The 22749-nt window shown below is 46.1% G+C and overlaps 1 protein-coding gene across 1 annotated transcript; it reads right to left on the reverse strand.

The window, feature by feature from the left end:
* Window positions 1–480: 480 nt before the first annotated feature.
* Window positions 481–5814, reverse strand: LOC142750297 (uncharacterized). Its single transcript, XM_075859290.1, has 2 exons — window positions 5513–5814; window positions 481–2468 (listed from the first exon to the last, which is right to left on the reverse strand). The coding sequence occupies exons 1-2, from the start codon at window positions 5784–5786 to the stop codon at window positions 481–483; spliced, it is 2262 nt and encodes a 753-aa protein (XP_075715405.1). The 5' UTR covers window positions 5787–5814.
* Between the last annotated feature and the right edge of the window lie 16935 nt (window positions 5815–22749).

The raw sequence follows: 22749 nt of genomic DNA on the forward strand, positions 1-22749 counted from the left end.
CAAGTCTATAGGAGCTATATAACAGCTGGGCTGAGCTTCTAATATACTGGTGTGGAGAGAGACACGCACATGTGCCCCCACCTCTCCACTCAAGCTATGTCTGAGTTTGTGGGCCAGCAGCCGCTTAAACAGTGGGATGGGATTAGGGGACTTCCATTCTCACGATATGTGTGGGTCACACGCCTATTAGACATCCACAGGATACGCCATAAACGTCTGTGGTTGGAGAACTCCTTAATTGTAATAGAGTATATAACAATAACAACAATACAATAACTAAACTTCAAAAAAACGTAACCTAAGGTAATGACATTACGGCAGTGATATTATAATATTTATTAGAGCTATAAATATAAGGTGATAATGTACAGCTCCTTCTAGTCATGTAGACCAGTTAGAAGTCGTGAGTCCAGCAGTCCTGTCCTGTTTTTATTTTCTGGACGGCCATTTGGAAAACAGTTTGACCACCCAGTCAGTGATCTACACGATGTTGGTGGGATGATAGTTTTCAGACCACGCAGGACATACAAAGCTGAAGTCTTCAAACAGCTTCTGAGACTTTATGCTGTACGGCTCTTCCTTGTAGCGCAGAGTGGAAGTAACGTTCAGGTACTCAGGAACTGACACGAGTATCTGAGGGGGAACTGCTGTCCGGTTTTCCACATCATTCCAGTTCACAGCTGAGAAAAATGTATGTTTTCTGATGTTTCCTTTGACTCCCAGCCGTCTGTGCTTGTTTTTGTTTAGAAGCCCTTTTAAGATCTGCACTGTCTCAGGGGTTAGGAACTCTGGGTAGGAAGGCGTTTTGGTTTTGATGGCATAATTAATCAATTCTTTTGTTGCGCCGTAGAAAGGGTGCCTACCCGAGGACATTTTGTACAAAGTCACTCCCAGAGCAAAGAAGTCAACCTCTCGTCCATGTTCCAGGCACTTGACCATTTCTGGGGCAGCGTATCCTGGTGTTCCTCTGAAACGCTCTGCAGTGCGCTCATACGCATTCATGATAGAAATACCAAAATCGGCTAATTTGATGTGGCCCTCTCTGGTCAGTAGGATGTTTTTGGGCTTCAGGTCGCGGTGTATGATGCCTTTTTTATGCAGGAACTGCACACCGCAAACCACTTCTGATGTTATGAATCTTGACGTGGGAAAATCCAGACGAATGTTCATCTCAATAAAATCATTTAGGTCCCCCCTGGTGGCCAGTTCCATTACATAATAGACGTAGCTTTTAGTCTGGAAGGCAGCAAGGCCATGAACCAGGTAGTGATTCTCATGTGATAGATGGAGAATCTCACGTTCTGCCAGGTTGTACCCATACTCTGTGTGTATCTTCTTGTTGACCACTTTAATGGCAACATGTTCTTTCCGGATTACATCTGTTGCCACCAAAACTTTTCCAAAACCTCCTTTTGCTAATAGAGTGTGGAAAGTAAAGGTTTTCAGAGATAGGGCTACTGTGGCAGTCTTCTTCTTAAAAGTAGATGTGGCCACCGGCTCTTCCAGACAGGCATTGTCACTTTTTTCTTCATGACAACTGCTGCAACTTTGTGATGTCTTTGGTGTTGCGCTGCCTTTGCTGTCCTCTGTCTCCTCTCTAGCATGTTTCTCACTATCCTGACCACTATAATACTGTATGTATAGGGTCTCATGGATGTGGATTTGGTCTTCGATCTCATGGTAATGTTGGAGAATTTTCTGTTCCACATATTTGTTTGTCAGCTTGTCTTTGGTCTGTTCACCAGTCTTCAGGCTCTTATCTCCAACAAGTTTCTCACTATCCAGACCACTATAATACTGTATGTATAGGGTCTCATGGATGTGGATTTGGTCTTCGATCTCATGGTAATGTTGGAGAATTTGCTGTTCCACATAGCTGGTTGTCAGCTTGTCTTTGCCCTGTTCACCAGTCTTCAGGCTCTTATCTCCAGGATGTTTCTCACTATCCAGACCACTATAATACTGTATGTATAGGGTCTCATGGATGTGGATTTGGTCTTCCATCTCATGGTAATGTTGGAGAATTTGCTGTTCCACATAGCTGGTTGTCAGCTTGTCTTTGCCCTGTCCATCGGTCTTCAGGCTCTTATCTCCAGCATGTTTCTCACCATCCTGACCACTATAATACTGTATGTATAGGGTCTCATGGATGAGGATTTGATCTTCGATCTCACAGTAATGTTGGAGAATGAGCCGTTCCACATAATAGCTTGTCAGCTTGTCTTTCTCCTGTCTATCTGCCTTCAGGCTCTTATCTCCAGCATTTTTCTCACTATCCTGACCACTATAATATTGTATGTATAGGGTCTCATGGATGTGGATTTGATCTTGGATCTGATGGTAATGTTGGATAATTTGTTGTTCCACATAGCTGGTTGTCAGCTTATCTTTCTCCTGTCCATCTGCCTTCAGGCTTTGATCATCTTTACAATCCTTAGGTTTTTCCTTAGGCTCAGATTTCACATTAACTTTGGAAAAATTAGAAAGAGATTTTAGTGTTGTTATTATCATGGAAGAATTAATAATTTGTTGTCACATTATGAACATAAAACTTCAGTAATAAACAATGAAGTGAAAAACTTAATGGATCTCATGTATAAACTGGGTCGGTGAAATGTTCTTATTCAATATTTCGTAACGGTGCAGATATTATATAGAGAAAGTGATGTTCAGAAGACATTTATTATAAGGCTATGTTCAGATCTGCGTTGGAGCCTCAGTTGATAGAGTTGATGGTAAGAGTAGTGCTGGAAGCAGCGCTTTTACTCCCGTCAAAACAATGGACACCACATCAGACCCTGATGGATGCCATTGTAAGTCAATTGGGGACTTGTGGTATTAGTCGCACGAAGAATCTGGCACTGTGTTGCGTTTTCGGTTATAAGCTGAAACTTTAACGCAGTCGCCAACAGGGCCTAATTGATTATTATTTCTTATATATTTTTTTTCTTTGATCGCATTTGTCACATTTTCTGCTCTTTGGCGTTTGGGAATATTATAGTGTTCTAACCTGCCATTCATTACTATTACTTTAATATCATAGGATAATACCATGCTTAGCATGTGGAGGATTTAGTGGGGACTCCAGTGGGATCTTTTCTGCTGCCAATAGGCCTCATTTATCAAATCTGTCTTATAGTAAAACTGACCTTATTGCTCATAGCAACCAGTAACAGTGCAGATTTTATTACAACTGCTCTGGAAAAATTAAATCTGCATCTTGATTGGTTGACCTAATCTCCATGATGCTTAAATTTTACATCAACTCCCCGGAGGGTTTATCTATGTCTAATAGTTAGTTATAATACATATGACAATAGTTAATATTACTGGAAAGTTACAGCAATGTGTAATATTATATTTTACCTCATATAGCAGATAACTAAAGAGATATTCCCATCTTAGGCTTTTATGGCACATCCACAGGATATGCTATAAGTGCCTGATAGGTACAGTTTACACCTCTAGGTCCCTCACTTATTGAGAGAATGGGGTCAAGTTACCCTCGTACACCATTTCCCATTAAAATTTGGCAACAAGGGAATACCAGACCCCTGTTATCCCCAAAGGCAAGCGTTCCCGTAGATATGCCATAAATGCCTATGATGGGAATACCTCTTTAAATTTTATTAGACAAGAATGGTGTCAGGAAAACTGTACCTATGGGAGCATGTGGCGTTGATCTGTGAAGTAGAAGGCACTGTTGTATTTGTTACCTATAATATATACATTATTATGTCTATAGTTATGTAGTGTGAGGTACAGTTAGGTCCAGAATTATTTGAACATTGACACGTTTTGCCATTTTGTACCAAAACATATTAAATATACAGTTATATTATCAATAAAGGCTTAAAGCACAGGCACTCAGCTTTAGTTTGAGGGTATCAGCTCCTTAATATGTAGCTGCCTCTTTTTCAAGGGACCAAAGATAATTGGACAATTATCTCAAGAGCTTTTTAATGAGCTGCAAGGGCTATTCCCTCATTAATCCATCATCAATTAAGCAGGTAAAACATCTGGAGTTTATTCCAGGTGTTGCATTTGGAAGCTGTTGCTGTGAACCCACAACATGAGGTCAAAGGACCTCTCAATGCAAGTGAAACAGACCATCGCTAGGCTGAAAAAATTGAAGAAATCCAGCAGAAAGATAGCACAAATGTTAGGAGTGGCTAAATCAACAGTTTGCTACGTTCTTGGAAAAAAAAAGTGCGTACTGGTGATCTCGTGAGCTCCAAAAGGCCTGGACGTCCATGGAAGATAACAGTGGTGGATGATCGCAGAATCCTTTCCATGGTGAATAAAAAGCCCTTCACAGCATCTACCCAAGTGAACAACACTCTCCTGGAAGTAGGTGTATCAGTATCTAAGTCTACCATAAAGAGAAGACTTCATGAGAGCAAATACAGCGGGTCCACCACAAGGTGCAAACCATTAATCAGCCTCAAAAATAGAAAGGCCACATTAGACTTTGCCAAACAACATCTAAAGAAGCCGCCCAGTTCTGGAACAGCATGAAACTAAGATCAATCTGTACCAGAATGATGGGAGGAAGAAAGTATGGAGAAGGCTTGTAACGGCCCATGATCCAAAGCACAGCACATCCTCTGCAAAACATGGTGGAGGCAGTCTGATGGCATGTGCATGCATGGCTGCTAAAGACACTCTAGATGGGACATCGCTCCACTGTACAGATGGACAATGACCCAAAACATACTGCGAAAGCAACCCAGGAGTTTTTTAAGACAAAGAAGTGGAATATTCGGCCAAGTCAATCACCAGATCTCAACCCAATCGAGCTGCATTTCACTTGCTTAAGACAAAACGTAGGCAGAAAGACCCAAAACAAGCAACAACTGAAGAGCGCTGCAGTAAAGGCCTGGGAAACATAGGAGAAAACCGAGCGTTTGGTGATGACCATGGGTTCCAGACTTCAGGCAGACATTGCCTGCAAAGGATTCTCTACAAAGTATTTTTTTTAAAAACATTTTAGTTATGGTAATGTTAATTTGTCCAATTACTTTTGAGACCCTGAAATGAGGAGTCTGTGTAGAAAAATGGTTGCAATTCCTAAATGTTTCACAGGATTTTTTTGTTCAACTCCTTGAATTAAATCTGAAAGTCTCCACTTTAATTGCATCTCAGTTGTTTCATTTCAAATCCAATGTGGTGGCATGTAGAGCCCAAATCATGAAGATTGTGTCACTGTCCAAATAATTCTGGACCTAACTGTATATTATATAGGAGCACTGTTTCTGGATGTTGAGTTCCTTTACACTTAGAATCTAGATTATCCATCCTGATTTATCAAAACTGTCTAACAAAAAAAAATTCCCTTTTGCCCAAGCAACAAATCACAATGCAGCTTTTATTTTCCCAGGGATTAAGAAAAAAAGCTGGGCTCTTATTAGTTGCTATGGGTAATAAGAACAGTTTTTCTGTTATACAGTTTTGATTTATGAGGCCTATTCTGTGTATTTATAATTATTATATAATCTACATAATTTCCTACCTTTGTCGTCCACTGGAACCATGTTACTGGGTTCTGGGACTTCACCGGAACATTTATTTTCCTTCTTGGAGTTGTTCCTCCTCCGCATACATCCGGTAAGCCTTGCAAAGGCTTTCTGTAGGCGCGCTAAGAAGCGAGTGGTTCTGCTCCACTTAGTCTTACTCGCCTTCTCCTGTCTCTCTTCTCCTACATTCTTTTTGTCTCTCTGCTCTCCTTTACTCTCCTCTCCTCCTTCAATCTCTAGATGCTTCGTCTTCTTCATCGCTTTCGGCATTTTTGAGCTCTCACGTGCGTCTCCTCTCGTCTGCAGTGTGTGAGTGCAAAGTACCAAACCTGTGCACCAGTGTATAAAGCCACCTGGCATTGTGATGTCACCAACTATGTCATAAGGTTCTACAGCCTGGCATTGTGATGTCACCAACTATGTCATAAGGTTCTACAGCCTGGCATCTGGCATTGTGATGTCACCAGCTATGTCATAAGGTTCTACAGCCTGGCATCTGGCATTGTGATGTCACCAGCTATGTAATAAGGTTCTACAGCCTGTCATCTGGCATTGGGATGTCACCAGCTATGAAATATGAATAAAGTCTTTTCAACTTGCATCTCACATTGTGATGTCACAGCTTTTTCCATCTATCATGCTTTATTCAATATGGCGATTGTCCCATGGCAGCATTAAGTCATGTGGCCGGGATAACCTGTCTGTAAGTCACAGATGATATTATCAAAAAGTACAGTCATGGTAAAAATGTATCTTGTGTACCCTTTTTAGGTAAATTTTAGTATTTTAGGTATATAAACATAAAACAAAAATGAACATGTAACACACAGCTTTCCATTGATCAATAGAAAAAAATGGGGTTTGCGAAATGCAATGGACAAGAGGAGGCCAGTTATCTGGTGTACCTTGGATATGTTTTTTCTCAAATACGTTAGTAATACTGGGGTCTTATGCACCCTGGCGAGGGGAAGTCTAATAGATTATAGTGGTTGTTTTTTGTGTATTTATATGTATGTGGGCATTTGCCAGGATAGTTACAGATTTTAACCCCTAGGCGCACCAGGACGCAAATGTACGTCCATGTGGTCAGTGTCTTAAGGCACAGGGACGTACAGTTACTGTGTGGTTCCCGGTGTACACTGTCGGCGACAGTGTGCACCGGGAACCGGGAGGCCAGCTGTCCCTGACAGCTGACACTCCACAGTATGCCGATCAGCGGCTTATTTCCGCGGATTTCGGCAATTAACCCCTTGATTGCGGTGATCGATTGCAATCACCGCATTCAGGGGTTTCTAGCTAATCGGCAGACCTCACGATGAAATCGTGAGGTTTGCAGATGGCTAGCATGGCCGATCAGAGGCCAAGTAATGGCCTCCGTGTCTGCCATGTACGGAAGCCTATCAGGATCAGACTCCTGATAGACTTCCTGTCAGAGTGACAGGACGTCACTGCCGTTCGCGATGCACACTGTCGATGACAGTGTCTGTGACAGTATCGGCGACAGTGTGCTTCGAGAATCGGGAGGTCAGCTGTCCCTGACAGCTGACACTCCACTAGTTGCCGATCAGCGGCTCATTGCCGCTAATTTTGGCAATTAACCCATTACATGCGGGGCTCGATTGCGATCTCCGCATGTACAGGGTTTGTAGCACATCAGCAGCCCCCATGCAATTGTGGGGGCTGCTGATGATTGTGATGGCACCCGGGGGCCAGACAACGGCCCCTGGGTCTGCCATGTATGCAAGCCTATGTTTTTTTTTTACAATTTAACACTTTAAGCTACTTTAGACCTGGCTTGTCTCTTCTCACTTGTGCCTTATAGTAAGCCATCAATATTTGTACCGGAAAACCCCTTTAACTTGAGTCAGTGAACAAAATATTTAAAAAAAAAATTACATAAATTAATGCTAGGAGTCCCTGCCTCGCTGCTGGACAACTGTCCCATACTGTAATTATGTTTTTACAGTACGGGACAGTAGTTCCACGGAGAGGCAGGGACTCCTAGTACATAACTATGGTGCTTGGAGCCCGGCTCACTGCAGTGTGTTCGGTCCGGGACTTGTGGCCGAAATACGTTCCGTCCATTATGGACGTAACATGGTTGTGTGTACCCAGCCTAAGTTTCCAGCTGTTGAAAAACTAGCTTTGCTTCAGCTATTTCACACCTCATAATTATAAAGTATTTAGGACACGTACAGAAAGGGAGGACTTGTGGATTCCACACCGAGATTTTGCAACAAATTTTCCAAAACCTCATTCACTTGTGGCAGAAAAAATTATCCGCAGCATGACGCATGACCTGTATGCCATAGATCTGATGGATTTCCGCAGTGGACATGCCGCCTGAAAAACTGCACCACAATTTGGTGCGGTTTTTCAGGCAGAATTCCCTGCGACTTCCAGGACAGATACCGGTAGGGGTTTTCCTTTCGTAGATATTTATGACATATCCTTTCCCATAGAAATGGCTGACAGGTAGGTCTCCCACCTCTGGGCCCCCCTCGCCACATCCAGGTAGAATTTGAATCTGGAGGTGGACACGCATATGTTCGGTTCTCTTCATTCAAGTCTATAGGAGCTATACAACAGCTGAGCTGAGCTTCTAATATACTGGAGTGGAGAGAGACACGCACATGTGCCCCCACCTCTCCACTCAAGCTATGTCTGAGTGTGTGGGCCAGCACCCGCTTAAACAGTGGGATGGGATTATGGGACTACCATTCTCACGATATGTGTGGGTCACACGCCTATTAGACATCCACAGGATATGCCATAAACGTCTGTGGTTGGAGAATTCCTTTATTATAATAGAGTATATAACAATAACAACAATACATTAACTAAACTTCTAAAAAAGTGACCTAAAGTAATGACATTACGGCGGTGATGTTATAATATTTATTAGAGCTATAAATATAAGGTGGTAATGTACAGCTCCTTCTAGTCATGTAGACCAGTTAGAAGTCGTGAGTCCAGCAGTCCTGTCCTGTTTTTATTTTCTGGACGGCCATTTGGAAAACTGTTTGACCACCCAGTCAGTGATCTACACGATGTTGGTGGGATGATAGTTTTCAGACCATGCAGGACATACAAAGCTGAAGTCTTCAAACAGCTTCTGAGACTTTATGCTGTATGGCTCTTCCTTGTAGCGCAGAGTGGAAGTAACGTTTAGGTACTCAGGAACTGACACGAGTATCTGAGGGGGAACTGCTGTCCGGTTTTCCACATCATTCCAGTCCACAGCTGAGAAAAATATATGTTTTCTGATGTTTCCTTTGACTCCCAGCCGTCTGTGCTTGTTTTTGTTTAGAAGCCCTTTTAAGATCTGCACTGTCTCAGGGGTTAGGAACTCTGGGTAGGAAGGCGTTTTGGTTTTGACGGCATAATTAATCAATTCTTTTGTTGCGCCGTAGAAAGGGTGCCTACCCGAGGACATTTTGTACAAAGTCACTCCCAGAGCAAAGAAGTCAACCTCTTGTCCATGTTCCAGGCAGTTGACCATTTCTGGGGCAGCGTATCCTGGTGTTCCTCTGAAACGCTCTGCAGTGCGCTCATACACATTCATGATAGAAATACCAAAATCGGCTAATTTGATGTGGCCCTCTCTGGTCAGTAGGATGTTTTTGGGCTTCAGGTCGCGGTGTATGATGCCTTTTTTATGCAGGAACTGCAGACCGCAAACCACTTCTGCTGTTATGAATCTTGACGTGGAAAAATCCAGACGAAGGTTCATCTCAATAAAATCATTTAGGTCCCCCCTGGTGGCCAGTTCTATCACATAATAGACGTAGCTCTTAGTCTGGAAGGCAGCAAGGCCATGAACTAGGTAGTGGTTCTCGTGTGATAGATGGAGAATCTCACGTTCTGCCAGGTTGTACCCATACTCTGTGTGTATCTTCTTGTTGACCACTTTAATGGCAACATGTTCTTTCCGGATGACATCTGTTGCCACCAAAACTTTTCCAAAACCTCCTTTTGCTAATAGAGTGTGGAAAGTAAAGGTTTTCAGAGATAGGGCTACTGTGGCAGTCTTCTTCTTATAAGTTGATGTGGCCACCGGCTCTTCCAGACAAGCATTGTCACTTTTTTCTTCACGACAACTGCTGCAACTTTGTGATGTCTTTGGTGTTGCGCTGCCTTTGCTGTCCTCTGTCTCCTCTCTAGCATGTTTCTCACTATCCTGACCACTATAATACTGTATGTATAGGGTCTCATGGATGTGGATTTGGTCTTCGATCTCGAGGTAATGTTGGAGAATTTGCTGTTCCACATAGCTGGTTGTCAGCTTGTCTTTGGCCTGTTCACCAGTCTTCAGGCTCTTATCTCCAGCATGTTTCTCACTATCGAGACCACTATAATACTGTATGTATAGGGTCTCATGGATGTGGATTTGGTCTTCCATCTCATGGTAATGTTGTAGAATTTGCTGTTTCACATAGCTGGTTGTCAGCTTGTCTTTGCCCTGTCCATCGGTCTTCAGGCTCTTATCTCCAGCATGTTTCTCACCATCCTGACCACTATAATACTGTATGTATAGGGTCTCATGGATGTGGATTTGGTCTTCGATCTCACAGTAATGTTGGAGAATAAGCCGTTCCACATAATTGCTTGTCAGCTTGTCTTTCTCCTGTCTATCTGCCTTCAGGCTCTTATCTCCAGCATGTTTCTCACTATCCTGTCCACTATAATATTGTATTTATAGGGTCTCATGGATGTGGATTTGATCTTGGATCTGATGGTAATGTTGGAGAATTTGTTGTTCCACATAGCTGGTTGTCAGCTTATCTTTCTCCTGTCCATCTGCCTTCAGGCTTTGATCATCTTTACAATCCTTAGGTTTTTCCTTAGGCTCAGATTTCACATTATCTTTGGAAAAATTAGAAAGAGATTTTAGTGTTGTTATTATCATGGAAGAATTAATAATTTGTTGTCACATTATGAACATAAAACTTCAGTAATAAACAATGAACTGAAAAACTTAATGGATCTCATATATAAACTGGGTCGGTGAAATGTTCTTATTCAGTCTTTTGTAACGGTGCAGATATTATATGGAGAAAGTGATGTTCAGAAGACATTTATTATAAGGCTATGTTAAGATCTGCGTTGGAGCCTCAGTTGATAGAGTTGATGGTAAGAGTAGTGCTGGAAGCAGCGCTTTTTCTCCCGTCAAAACAATGGACACCACATCAGACCCTGATGGATGCCATTGTAAGTCAATTGGGTACTTGTGGTATTAGTCGTACGAGGAATCTGGCACTGTGTTGCGTTTTCGGTTATAAGCTGAAACTTTAACGCAGTCGCCAACAGGGCTATAATGACGGGGGTAGGGAAACGGACAAGTGAGCCCTAATCTACCCGCCACTCTGTCCCTGCCTACTAGCAACGACCCGCCCTAGACGACGGGGTAGAACTGGGCGGCGGTCCCTACGCTAGGTAAATGCACGAGACAAACAGACAAGGGAACACAAAGCAAAGGGAAAGGGGCAGTTGCCCACGGCAACACCGTGAGCAACAAGAGTGGTGAACGAGCCGAATCAAACCAGGAGTGCACGAGGTACCAAGCACAGAGCAGGAGAGTAGTCAGTAAGCCAGGGTCAGTATGGAGCAGGATCAAATAGTTAGGAGCTGTAGCTGGGCCAGGAAACCACACGAGAAGAATCACAAGCAAAGGAGGAACAGGAAAGGCAGGTATAAATAAACAGAGGGCGGGAGCTAGCTCCGTCTGGCCAGGCTGCGATAGGCTCTCCCACTCCTAAGCCTGCCATCCTGAGTGGTGGAAGATGGAGTCAGTCTCAGAGACATAGACTCAGGTGCAGACTGATTACCTATGGGAGTATACACAGAAGTTGTGCCTGGCAGATCCTTTACAGTACCCCCCCTTTTATGAGGGGCCACCGGACCCTTTCTAAGTGGACCCGGTTTATTGGGGAAACGAAGGTGGAACTTCCTGACCAATACCCCAGCGTGAACATCCCGGGCGGGTACCCAAGACCTCTCCTCAGGCCCGTATCCTCTCCAATGGACCAGGTACTGGAGGGAGCCTTGGACCATCTTGCTGTCCACAATCTTGGCCACCTCGAACTCCACCCCCTCAGGGGTGAGAACGGGAACAGGAGGTTCCCTCGAGGGAGCCAAAGACGGGGAGCAGCGTTTAAGGAGGAAGGCATGAAACACGTCGTGTATTCGAAAAGATGGGGGCAACTCCAGTCGGAAGGAGACAGGATGGAGGACTTCAATGACCTTATACGGCCCAATAAACCGGTGAGCAAACTTCTTGGACGGGACCTTAAGGCGCAAGTTCCTAGACGATAACCACACCAGATCCCCGACCATAAACAAGGGGTTAGCAGTATGTTTTCTATCTGCCTGAGTTTTTTGTATGCTCTGGGACGCCACTAGGTTCTTCTGAACCTGGGCCCAGACTGTGCACAGTTCCTGATGAACGACCTCTACCTCGGGATTGTTGGAACTACCAGGTGAAACGGAGGAGAACCGTGGATTAAACCCAAAATTACAGAAAAAGGGGGAGACCCCTGACGAGGTACTGACCCGGTTATTAAGGGAAAATTCGGCGAGGGGAATGAAGGAGACCCAATCATATTGACAGTCAGAGATAAAACACCTTAAATATTGTTCTAGAGACTGATTAGTCCTCTCAGTTTGGCCATTAGTTTCAGGATGGAAGGCCGAGGAGAAGGTCAGATCAATCTCCAACTTTTTACAGAAAGCTCTCCAAAACAATGAAACAAATTGTACCCCTCTGTCAGAAACAATATTGACAGGAACCCCATGGAGACGCAGAATGTGTTTGACAAATAAGGTAGCTAACTTCTCGGCATTGGGTAGTGTCTTGAGGGGCACAAAGTGGCACATCTTACTAATGCGGTCTACTACAACCCACACCACCGACTTGCCTTGAGATGGATGCAGATCGGTAATAAAATCCATGGAGATATGGGTCCAAGGTCTCTGGGGAATGGGCAAAGAACATAGTAAGCCCGCTGGTCGGGACCAGGGAGTCTTGGACCTAGCACAAATTTCACAAGCGGCAACGTCGGCCTTAACGTCTTTAGGCAACTCAGGCCACCAATAGTTTCTAGCAATGAGGTGCTTGGTACCCAGGATGCCTGGATGGCCAGATAGTGCAGAGTCATGATTTTCCCTGAGTACCCTTAGCCGACTTTGCAGGGGAACAAACAGCTTGCTCTCAGGAAGGTTCCCGAGAGCTGAACCTTGATCAGCCGCAATTTCGGAGACTAAGTCAGAATCAACAGAGGATATTATTATATCTGGGGGCAAAACACAAGCAGGATCTTCCTCCGAAGGAGGGCTGGCCATGAAGCTACGCGACAGTGCATCAGCTTTAATATTTTTAGACCCAGCCCTATAGGTGACCACAAAGTTGAATCTATTAAAAAACAACGCCCATCGAGCTTGTCTCGGGTTTAGCCTCCGGGCAGATTCTAGGAAAACCAGATTCTTGTGGTCGGTAAGGACCATTACCTGGTGCCTAGCCCCTCCAAGAAGTGGCGCCACTCTTCAAATGCCCATTTAATGGCTAAGAGTTCACGGTTGCCCATGTCATAGTTACTCTCAGTGGGCGAGAACTTCCTGGAGAAGTAGACACAGGGACGGAGATGGGTGAGGGACCTGGTACCCTGGGACAAGACAGCACCCACTCCCACCTCTGAGGCGTCAACCTCCACGATGAATGGCTCCACTTGGTTAGGCTGAATCAGCACTGGGGCAGAGATTAAGCACTTCTTAAGGATCTCAAAAGCCTGGACCGCCTCCGGAGGCCAGTGGAGGAGATCAGCACCTTTGCGAGTAAGATCCATTAGAGGCTTAGCGATGACCGAGAAGTTAGCAATAAATCTCCTGTAATAATAAGCAAACCCCAGGAAGCACTGTAACGCCTTCAGGGAGGCAGGTTGGACCCATTCAGCCACAGCCTGAACTTTGGCAGGGTCCATGCGGAATTCATTAGGAGTGAGGATTTGACCCAAAAATGGTATCTCCTGCACCCCAAACACACATTTTTCGGATTTTGCAAAGAGTTTGTTTTCCCGAAGGGCCTGGAGCACCTTCCTGACATTCTCAATATGGGAGGACCATTCCTTGGAAAACACAAGTATATCATCAAGGTACACTACAAGAAATACCCCCAGGTAGTCTCTTAAAATCTCATTTATGAAATTCTGAAAGACCGTGGGAGCATTACACAACCCAAAGGGCAAGACGAGGTATTCGAAATGACCTTCGGGCGTGTTAAACGCAGTCTTCCACTCATCCCCCTCTCTGATGCGGATAAGGTTATAAGCCCCCCGAAGATCAAACTTAGAGAACCATTGGGCCCCCTGAACCCGATTGAAGAGATCAGGAATCAAAGGTAGGGAATACTGGTTCCTTACAGTGACCTTATTCAAGTTTCGGTAATCGATGCACGGCCTAAGACCACCATCCTTCTTCCCTACGAAGAAGAAGCCAGCACCTACCGGAGAAGTAGAGGGGCGAATGTAACCCTTGGCCAGGCATTCCTGGATATACTCTCTCATGGCTTCACATTCGGGACAAGAGAGATTAAATATCCTACCCTTAGGGAGCTTAGCTCCTGGTACCAAATCGATAGCGCAATCGTATTCTCTATGAGGAGGTAACACTTCAGAGGCCTTTTTAGAAAAAACATCAGCAAAGTCCTGAATAAACTCAGGTAGAGTGTTCACCTCTTCAGGGAGAGAAATAAAATTAACAGAAAAACATGACGTCATGCATTCATTACCCCATTTGGTAAGATCCCCAGTATTCCAGTTAAACGTGGGATTATGCATCTGCAACCAGGGAAGGCCTAAAACCAAATCGGACGATAATCCCTGTATCACCAGTACAGAGCACTGCTCCAAATGCATGGAACCAACAATGAGTTAAAAAACAGGGGTATGCTGCGTAAAAAATAACCATTAGCAAGTGAAGTGGAGTCGATACCCACTACCGGGACAGATTTAGACAAATCAATCAATGGCATAGCTAGAGACATAGCAAATTCCACAGACATAATATTATCAGAAGACCCTGAATCCACGAAGGCACTGCCGGTAGCAGACCTACCCTCAAAAGAGACCTGAAAGGGAAGCAAGATCTTATTAGGTTTCATATTTACGGGAAATACCTGTGCGCCCAAGTGACCTCCCCGATGGTCACTTAGGCGCGGAAGTTCTTCCGGCTGCTTATTCTTACACCTAGGACAGTTCTTCACTTGATGCTTGTCATCCCCACAGTAGAAGCAGAGACCATTCTTCCTGAGGAGCTCTCTACGTTGTTGGGGAGACACGGAGGCCCCGAGTTGCATTGGTTCATCCGAGTTTTCCTCTGAAGAACGAAGCAACGGAACCTCGGGTGCCCTCATGGGAGAGCCAGAGGAGAAAGCACAAAAACGTTCAAGTCGTCGTTCCCTGAGACGTCGGTCAAGACGTACCGCTAAAGCCATAACCTGATCTAGAGAGTCTGAAGAGGGATAGCTAACTAACAGGTCTTTCAGGGCGTTCGACAGACCCAATCTAAACTGGCACCTCACGGCAGGGTCATTCCACCGAGAAGCTACACACCACTTCCTAAAGTTAGAACAGTACTCCTCAACGGGTCTCTTACCCTGACGTAAGGTCACCAGCTGACTCTCGGCAAAGGCAGTCTTGTCAGTCTCGTCATAGATGAGCCCGAGAGCAAAAAAAAAAATATCAACAGAGTAAAGTTCAGGGGCGTCAGGAGCCAAGGAGAAGGCCCATTTTTGAGGCCCGTCCTGGAGCCGGGACATAATTATACCCACTCACTGGCTCTCAGAACCTGAGGAGTGGGGCCTTAGACGGAAATAGAGCCTACAACTCTCCCGAAAGGAGAAAAAAGTATTTCGGTCCCCTGAGAACTGGTCAGGCAACTTGAGGTGGGGTTCAAGAGGTGAGGTGGGGGGCATCACCAGGGTAGCATCACGCTGGTTGCCCCTCTGAGCCAGGGCTTGGACCTGTAGGAAGAGGCCCTGCATTTGCTGAGCCTGGGTCTCAAGGGGGTCCATAGTAGTGTCAGGGACCAGGGTAGAAAAGGTATATGGGCCTGTGATTATGTAATGACGGGGTAGGGAGACAGAAAGGTGAGCCCTAATCTACCCACCACTCAGTCCCTGCCTACTTGCACGGCCGGTACTAGGCGACGGCTTACAACTGGGCGACGGTCCCTACGCTCAATATGTGTACGACAGACAAACAGACAAGGGTACACAGAAGCTAAGGGAAATGGGGCAGTGAGCAACAGGAGTAGTGAATGAGCCGAGTCAAACCAGGAGTGTACGAGGTACCAAACGCAGAACAGGAGTGTAGTCAGTAAAGCCAGGGTCAAAATGAAGCAAGGTCAATAATAATAGCAGAAGCAGCAGAGCCAGGAAACAGGAAAGAATCACAGGCAAAGACAAGCAGGAAATGAAGGTATAAATAGACCGAGGGCGGGAGCTAGAACCGTCTGGCCAGGCTGTGATAGGTTCTCCCACTACTGAGCCTACCAGCCTGAGTGGTAGCAGATCGAGTCACTCTATCAGACCTAGGAGCACGTGCAGACTGATTAACCACGGGCGTCGACACAGAAGCTGTGTCTGGCAGATCCTTTACAAAGATCTTATTAGGTTTCATATTTACGGGAAATACTTGTGCGCCCAAGCAACCTCCCTGATGGTCACTTAGGCGCGGAAGTTTTCCGGCTGCTTATTCTTACACGTAGGACAGTTGTTCACTTGATGCTTGTCATCCCCACAGTAGAAGCAGAGACCATTCTTCCTGCGGAGCTCTCTACGTTGTTGGGGAGACACGGAGGCCCCGAGTTGCATTGGTTCAACCGAGTTTTCCGTGGCAGAACGAAGCAACAGAACCTCGGGTGCCATCATGGGGGAGCCAGAGGAGAAAGCACAAAAACGTTCAAGTCGTCGTTCCCTGAGACGTCGGTCAAGATGTACCGCTAAAGCCATAACCTGATCTAGAGAGTCAGAAGAGGGATAGCTAACTAACAGGTCTTTCAGGGCGTTCGACAGACCCAATCTAAACTGGCACCTCAAGGCAGGGTCATTCCACCGAGAAGCTACACACCTCTTCCTAAAGTCAGAACAGTACTCCTCAACGGTTCTCTTACCCTGACGTAAGGTCATCAGCTGACTCTCGGCAAAGGCAGTCTTGTCAGTCTTGTCATAGATGAGCCTGAGAGCGGAAAAAAAAAGGTCAACAGAGGAAAGTTCAGGGGCGTCAGGAGCCAAGGAGAAGGCCGATATTTGGGGCCCGTCCTGGAGCCGGGAGACAATTATACCCACTCGCTGGCTCTCAGAACCTGAGGAGTGGGGCCTTAGACGGAAATAGAGCCTACAACTCTCCCGAAAGGAGAAAAATGTCTTCCGGTCCCCTGAGAACACGTCAGGCAACTTGAGATGGGGTTCAAGAGGTGAGGTGGAGGGCACTAGCTGGTTAGCATCACACTGGTCGCACCTCTAAGCCAGGGCTTGGACTTAAGTTTATTAGATCAATTAAAATTGACAAAACAAATTAAGAACATAGAAATGATTGCCATAGTGTGGATGGACAACCAGATAATAAAGTACAGAAAATGGCGAGGTGGAGGGCACTAGCTGGTTGCACCTCTGAGCCAGGGCTTGGACCTGTAGGGAGAGACCCTGCATTTGCTGAGCCAGGGTCTCAAGGGGGTCCATAGTAGTAGGAACCAGGGTATAAAAGGCATATGGGCCTGTGATTATGTAATGACCGGGTAGGGAGACAGACAGGTGAGCCCTAATCTACCTGCAACTCAGTCCCAGCCTACTTGTATGACCCATCCTAGGCGACGGCGTACAACTGGGCGACGGTCCCTACGCTCAATATGTGCACGACAGACAAACAGACAAGGGTACACAGAAGCTAAGGGAAATGGGGCAGGTGCCCGCGGCAACACCGTGAGCAACATGAGTAGTGAACGAGCCAAGTCAAACCAAGAGTGTACGAGGTACCAAACGCAGAGCAGGAGCATAGTCAGTAAAGCCAGGGTCAATATGAAGCAGAGGTCAATAGTAATAGCTGGAACAGCAGAGCCAGGAAACAAGAGAGAATCACAGGCAAAGACAAGAAGCAAATGAAGGTATACATAGACCAAGGGCGGGAGCTAGAACCATCTGGCCAGGCTGTGATAGGTTCTCCCACTCCTCAGCATACCAGCCTGAGTGGTAGCAGATCGAGTCACTCTATCAGACCTAGGAGCAGATGCAGACTGATTAACCACAGGTGTCGACACAGAAACTGTGTCTGGCTGATCCTTTACACTGAGGTTTATAATTATAATGTGTGTAAGTATGCCACGGTACTTCAAATTACAATCTTAGGAGTTTTATGTGGAGGTGTGAGGTGAAGGTCACTTGTTGTTGTCACTCATATGTAAGAAGTACATGGCAGCAATAAGAGCCCAGAGGTTATGTTACCTGGGTGTCTTTGGGTTTGAGGAAGATGCTGCCCATGACCTGTTATATCTGCAGGGGTAAAAGTCCCATTAGGACAGTAAGTGACAGTGCGACAATTATGACCAATACAAGCAGGGCCGGCCTTAGTGTAGATGGCGCCCCGTGCGAAATTATCTTTCGGCGCCCCACGCCATTATAAAAAATGCCCCATAAAAAAAGCATAATTCCTCCCCACAGTATAATGGCCTATATAGTGCCCCCACACAGTGTAATGCCCCTGTAATAATGTAATATATTATAACGCCTTCAAGGACACAGTATTTTGTCCTCTAATTGTGCCCACACAGTGTTATGCCCCCTAAGTGCCACACACAATATATTGCCCCCTGTAGTGCCCCTACACAGTATGATGTCCGCTTAGTGGCCTCCACAGAGTAGAATGCCCCCACAGCCCCCTAGTAGAAAGTGCCCCCTGTAGATTGTGTCGTACAGCCTCCCTGTAGACAGTGCCATAATCCCCCACCTCCTCCTTGTAGACAGTGCCATACAGCCCCCATCTGCCCCTTGTAGTGTCATACAGCCCCACCTCCCTCTTGTACACAATGCCCCCCACAGCCCCTCCACTCATAGTAAAATGACCATCAGCCCCTCCACTCATAGTAAAATGACCATCAGCCCCTCCACTCACAGTAAAATGGCCATCAGACCCCCACTGCGTCGGCAAACATCTGCCCATTCATTTGAATGGGTCTTACGATGTTCTGTGCTGACGGTCATTTTTTTACGCGCCGCTGTCAAAAGACGGCGCGTAAAAAAGACGCCCACGTCAAAGAAGTGCCTGTCACTTCTTGAGACGTAATTGGAGCCGTTTTCCCTTGACTCCATGGAAAAACAGCTCCAATTACGTCCGTCATGGACGCAGCGAAAAGCGCCTGCACATGCCATTATGGCTGAAATTCCGGAGCCGTTTTCTCCTGAAAACAGCTCCGTAATTTCATCCGTAACGGACGCTGCCGTGTGAACATACCCTAAAATGACCATCAGCCCCCCACTCACAGTAAAACAAAATTTGATGCTGTTTTTCAGGTGAAATTCCCTGCGGTTCTCAGGACGTATACACTGTGTAGTTTTACGTATCCGCCCTGTGTGTTCCTACCCTTATAATCAAGTTGCTCTCCCCACATATATTATCTCTAAGGGCTTATTCAGACGAATGGGATATACGTCCGTGCAATGCGCGTGATTTTCACGCCCGTTGCATGGACCTATATTAGTCTATGGGGCCGTGCAGACTTGTGCGTGATTTTCATGCGCGTTGCATGGACCTATATTCGTCTATGGGGCCGTGCAGACATGTGCGGGATTTTTATGCAGCGTTGGTCCGCTGTGTAAGTCACGACATGTCCGTTCTTTGAGCGTTTTTCGCGCATCACGCACCCATTGAAGTCAATGGCTGCGTGAAAACCACGCATGCCACACAGCGTGGTTCGCGCAAAAGCTGTGAAAAGGATGAGTGAAAACAGAAAAGCACCACGTGCTTTTCTGCTTTCAAACATCCAAATGGAGTGTCATAATGATGGCGGCTGCGCAAAAAGCACGCAGCCGCGCGAAAAGCACGCAGCCGCGCATCATATGCTGCTGCCACACGGAGCTGTCAAGTGCATTTTGCGCAGGCAAAACGCTGCATTTTTTGCGTGCGCAAAAGGCACACGCTCGTGTGAATCCAGCCTAAGGGTACGGCCACACAGGGCGGCCCTGACACGGTCGCAACGCAGCTAACAACCACGCCGGCACCATGTTCAGTGCGGCTGTCAAACAGCCCGTTAGTGGCCGCACGTATTCCAGTTACATTCGCCTCCGCACTACCGCTCCATTCATTCTCTATGGGAGCGCCGGAGATAGCCGAGTGCAGTGTTCGGCTTTTTCCGACGCTCCCATAGAGAATGAATAGGGGGTAAGTTGTTGTAATTTGCAAAATCGTGCGGCCATAAAGGGTGTATTAATTCACGGCCGCACGATTTTGCAGATAAAGGGCCGGTTTACCCGGCCATGAAATAATACACCCTTTATGGACGCACGATTTTGCAAATTACAACAACTTACCCCCTATTCATTCTCTATGGGAGCGCCGGAAAAAGCCGAACACTGCACTGGGCTATCTCCGGCGCTCCCATAGAGAATGAATGGAGCAGCAGTACGGAGGCGAATGTAACCGCAATACCCCTTAACGAGGTATTTGACAGCCGCTCCTACATAGTGCCAGCGCGGTTGTTGGCCGCGTTGCGACAGTGTGAGGGCCGCTCCGTGTGGTCGTACCCTAAAGAATCCTTTCTCCCCATACAGAACGCTAAGTTCCCCTCCCCCATTATTCATAATAAGCTCCTACACCACTAAATAAACTATACAGAAGTCCCCCGCCCACAAAATACATTTATAAAGAATCCCCCCACACTCCTATAGCATTTAGGGCAATGTCGCCTCACCCTCAAAATCGATCTGTAAAAAATACACACAAAGTACCTATAACCTAGTCTCCCCCTCCCCCTCCCCCACAAAATCGATCTTTGCAAAAAAACACAAAAAACATCCTGTTACACATCACTAAAAGCCACCTCTCTCCCCCTCCCTCACACAGCACATAAATAAACACAGATTAAGCTAAAGCTGCTGCTCTTACCTGACTCCGGAGCTCCGTGGAGGAGTCTTCACTGTGGCAGCAGCACAGCAGGAAGGAGCTGCGTGAGGTGCTGACTCTGTATGACATGGCAGTACAGGCTCTGCCAATTGGTGGAGCAGACAGAAGCACCTGCTGCTGCTCCTCCAATCAGCGCTCACTTCACACAGCCGTGGAGAGGAAGGAACATTTCTCCTCTCTTCGGCTCGTACCCACTGGCGCCCCCCTTACAGCATGGCAGCCGGCGCCCTGTGCGACCGCACGTGTCGCACATAGCTAAGGCCGGCCATGAATACAAGTGCCGTGGAGGAGAAGTTTGGATTATTGCCAATATTGGTAGGTTTAACAGTAAAGAATGCGAGGGGCCTTAGAAGCCACATTCGAGGGTCCTTACCAGGTCCTCCTGATCTCGTTCACTGCAGTTAAGCCGGAAGGAAGGCCAACATGGATCCACGCCTCACACTGCAAGAGGGTCTCTTCCAAAGAATGACTATCACCATATACTGTACATCCTTATCCTTTTTCGTGTTATTGCACAGAGTGCTGAGGGGGGACATGTAGCAATCACCCAGGCTGATGGGGTGACCACCTTTTGGTATAATTCTTCTAATACACATGTAGTTACATACCAGTTTGAATTTGAGTCTCTTATCCCAATTATTACCGTTAATAGAAATGTAGACTGGATTAATTATATAATTATATATATTACAACCAGCAGTGGTTTGTAAATTATACCCGAGATGCTTTACAAGGGTTAGCCGACCAACTAGGGCCTACCTCAACTATGACATTCCAGAATAGAATGGCTCTTCATATGATATTGGCTGAAAAAGTTGGGGTATGCCGAATGATAGGGACAACCTGTTGTACGTATATTCCCAACAACACCGGGCCCAAAGGGAAAGTCACAATGGCCATACATAAGTTGGAGAGCTTATCTCAGGAGTTGAAAAGGAACTCAGGTATTACCGACCCATGGGACCAGTATTTTTCATGGATGACTGGATGCCAGAAAATATTAGCACAAATAGGAGTGATAGTGGTCTTTTTAATACTATTCTCTGTCCTTGTGTGCTGTGTTCTCCCTTGTATCAGGAAAATGATGACGAAAGCTGTAGAACAGACTGTGCCCACTATGTTTACACAAATAGACGAGGTGACACCGACAGTCCCTTTAAAGACAACCATCCTGTATCCTGAGGAGAATAGGGAATGTTAGGACCATTTCGAAACCTTCGAATTCCAGGTACAAAGGAGGGTTACTCATAAGGAGTAGCTCGTCTCAAGCTGGTGAAGAAATCCAAAACCCCTACCCGCCTGGTTCGAGTGGTCAGTAGTAGGTTGCTAGTCGAGACTCAGGGATAGAGTAATAATATTTTTAGGGGGGACTGTCAGGGATCATTAGCCTGTATATTGCTTGCAAAAACATTATTACCTTACATAAAATAAAAATCAGTATATTTCACAAAGAATTTGAATGTATGCAACAAGATGGAGCCTGCATAAGGAACACGCCTATGGAAGACACCGCCCCTGGAATGAAAGAGTGCACAGATGAACTCACAACTGAATAGAGCCAATAGGGCTTAAGCACGTCCCACATCTCTAGGGAGGAAACTTGTAATTCTTTGTTTAATAAAGTTCAGTTGTACTTCCTACTTCACTGAGGGAGGATCTCTACCAACAACTCTCTGTCGGTATATTTCTTCCATGCATGCCCTCAGTTTCCAATTTACAGAGGTGGTTATTAGGTGTGGAAAAAACAGGGAAAGGAACCCTGTCATCATCAAGATAGACCACAACACAAACATAGAGGAGGTCACGGAAAATGTCATTAACAAACTCCTGGAAGACCGCGGGAGCATTACACAGGCCGAAGGGCATTACAAGATGTAACATCTATGGCCACGGCCAGTCGTTCTGACTTACCCCTCGACGGCCGTGGCCATGGACATCCGACTTGTGTGCAGCATCGTCCTCCAGTGAGGCGCTGGCACTCACTTCCAAATACCGAGACTGTCTCCGGAGGGCGCGCGCGCCCGTGCGTGCACGGTCTTAAAGGGCCACTGCGCGCATAGTGCAGG

This window comes from Rhinoderma darwinii, chromosome 3 (assembly GCF_050947455.1).
Source record: "Rhinoderma darwinii isolate aRhiDar2 chromosome 3, aRhiDar2.hap1, whole genome shotgun sequence".
In the NCBI taxonomy this organism is placed as follows: domain Eukaryota; kingdom Metazoa; phylum Chordata; class Amphibia; order Anura; family Rhinodermatidae; genus Rhinoderma; species Rhinoderma darwinii.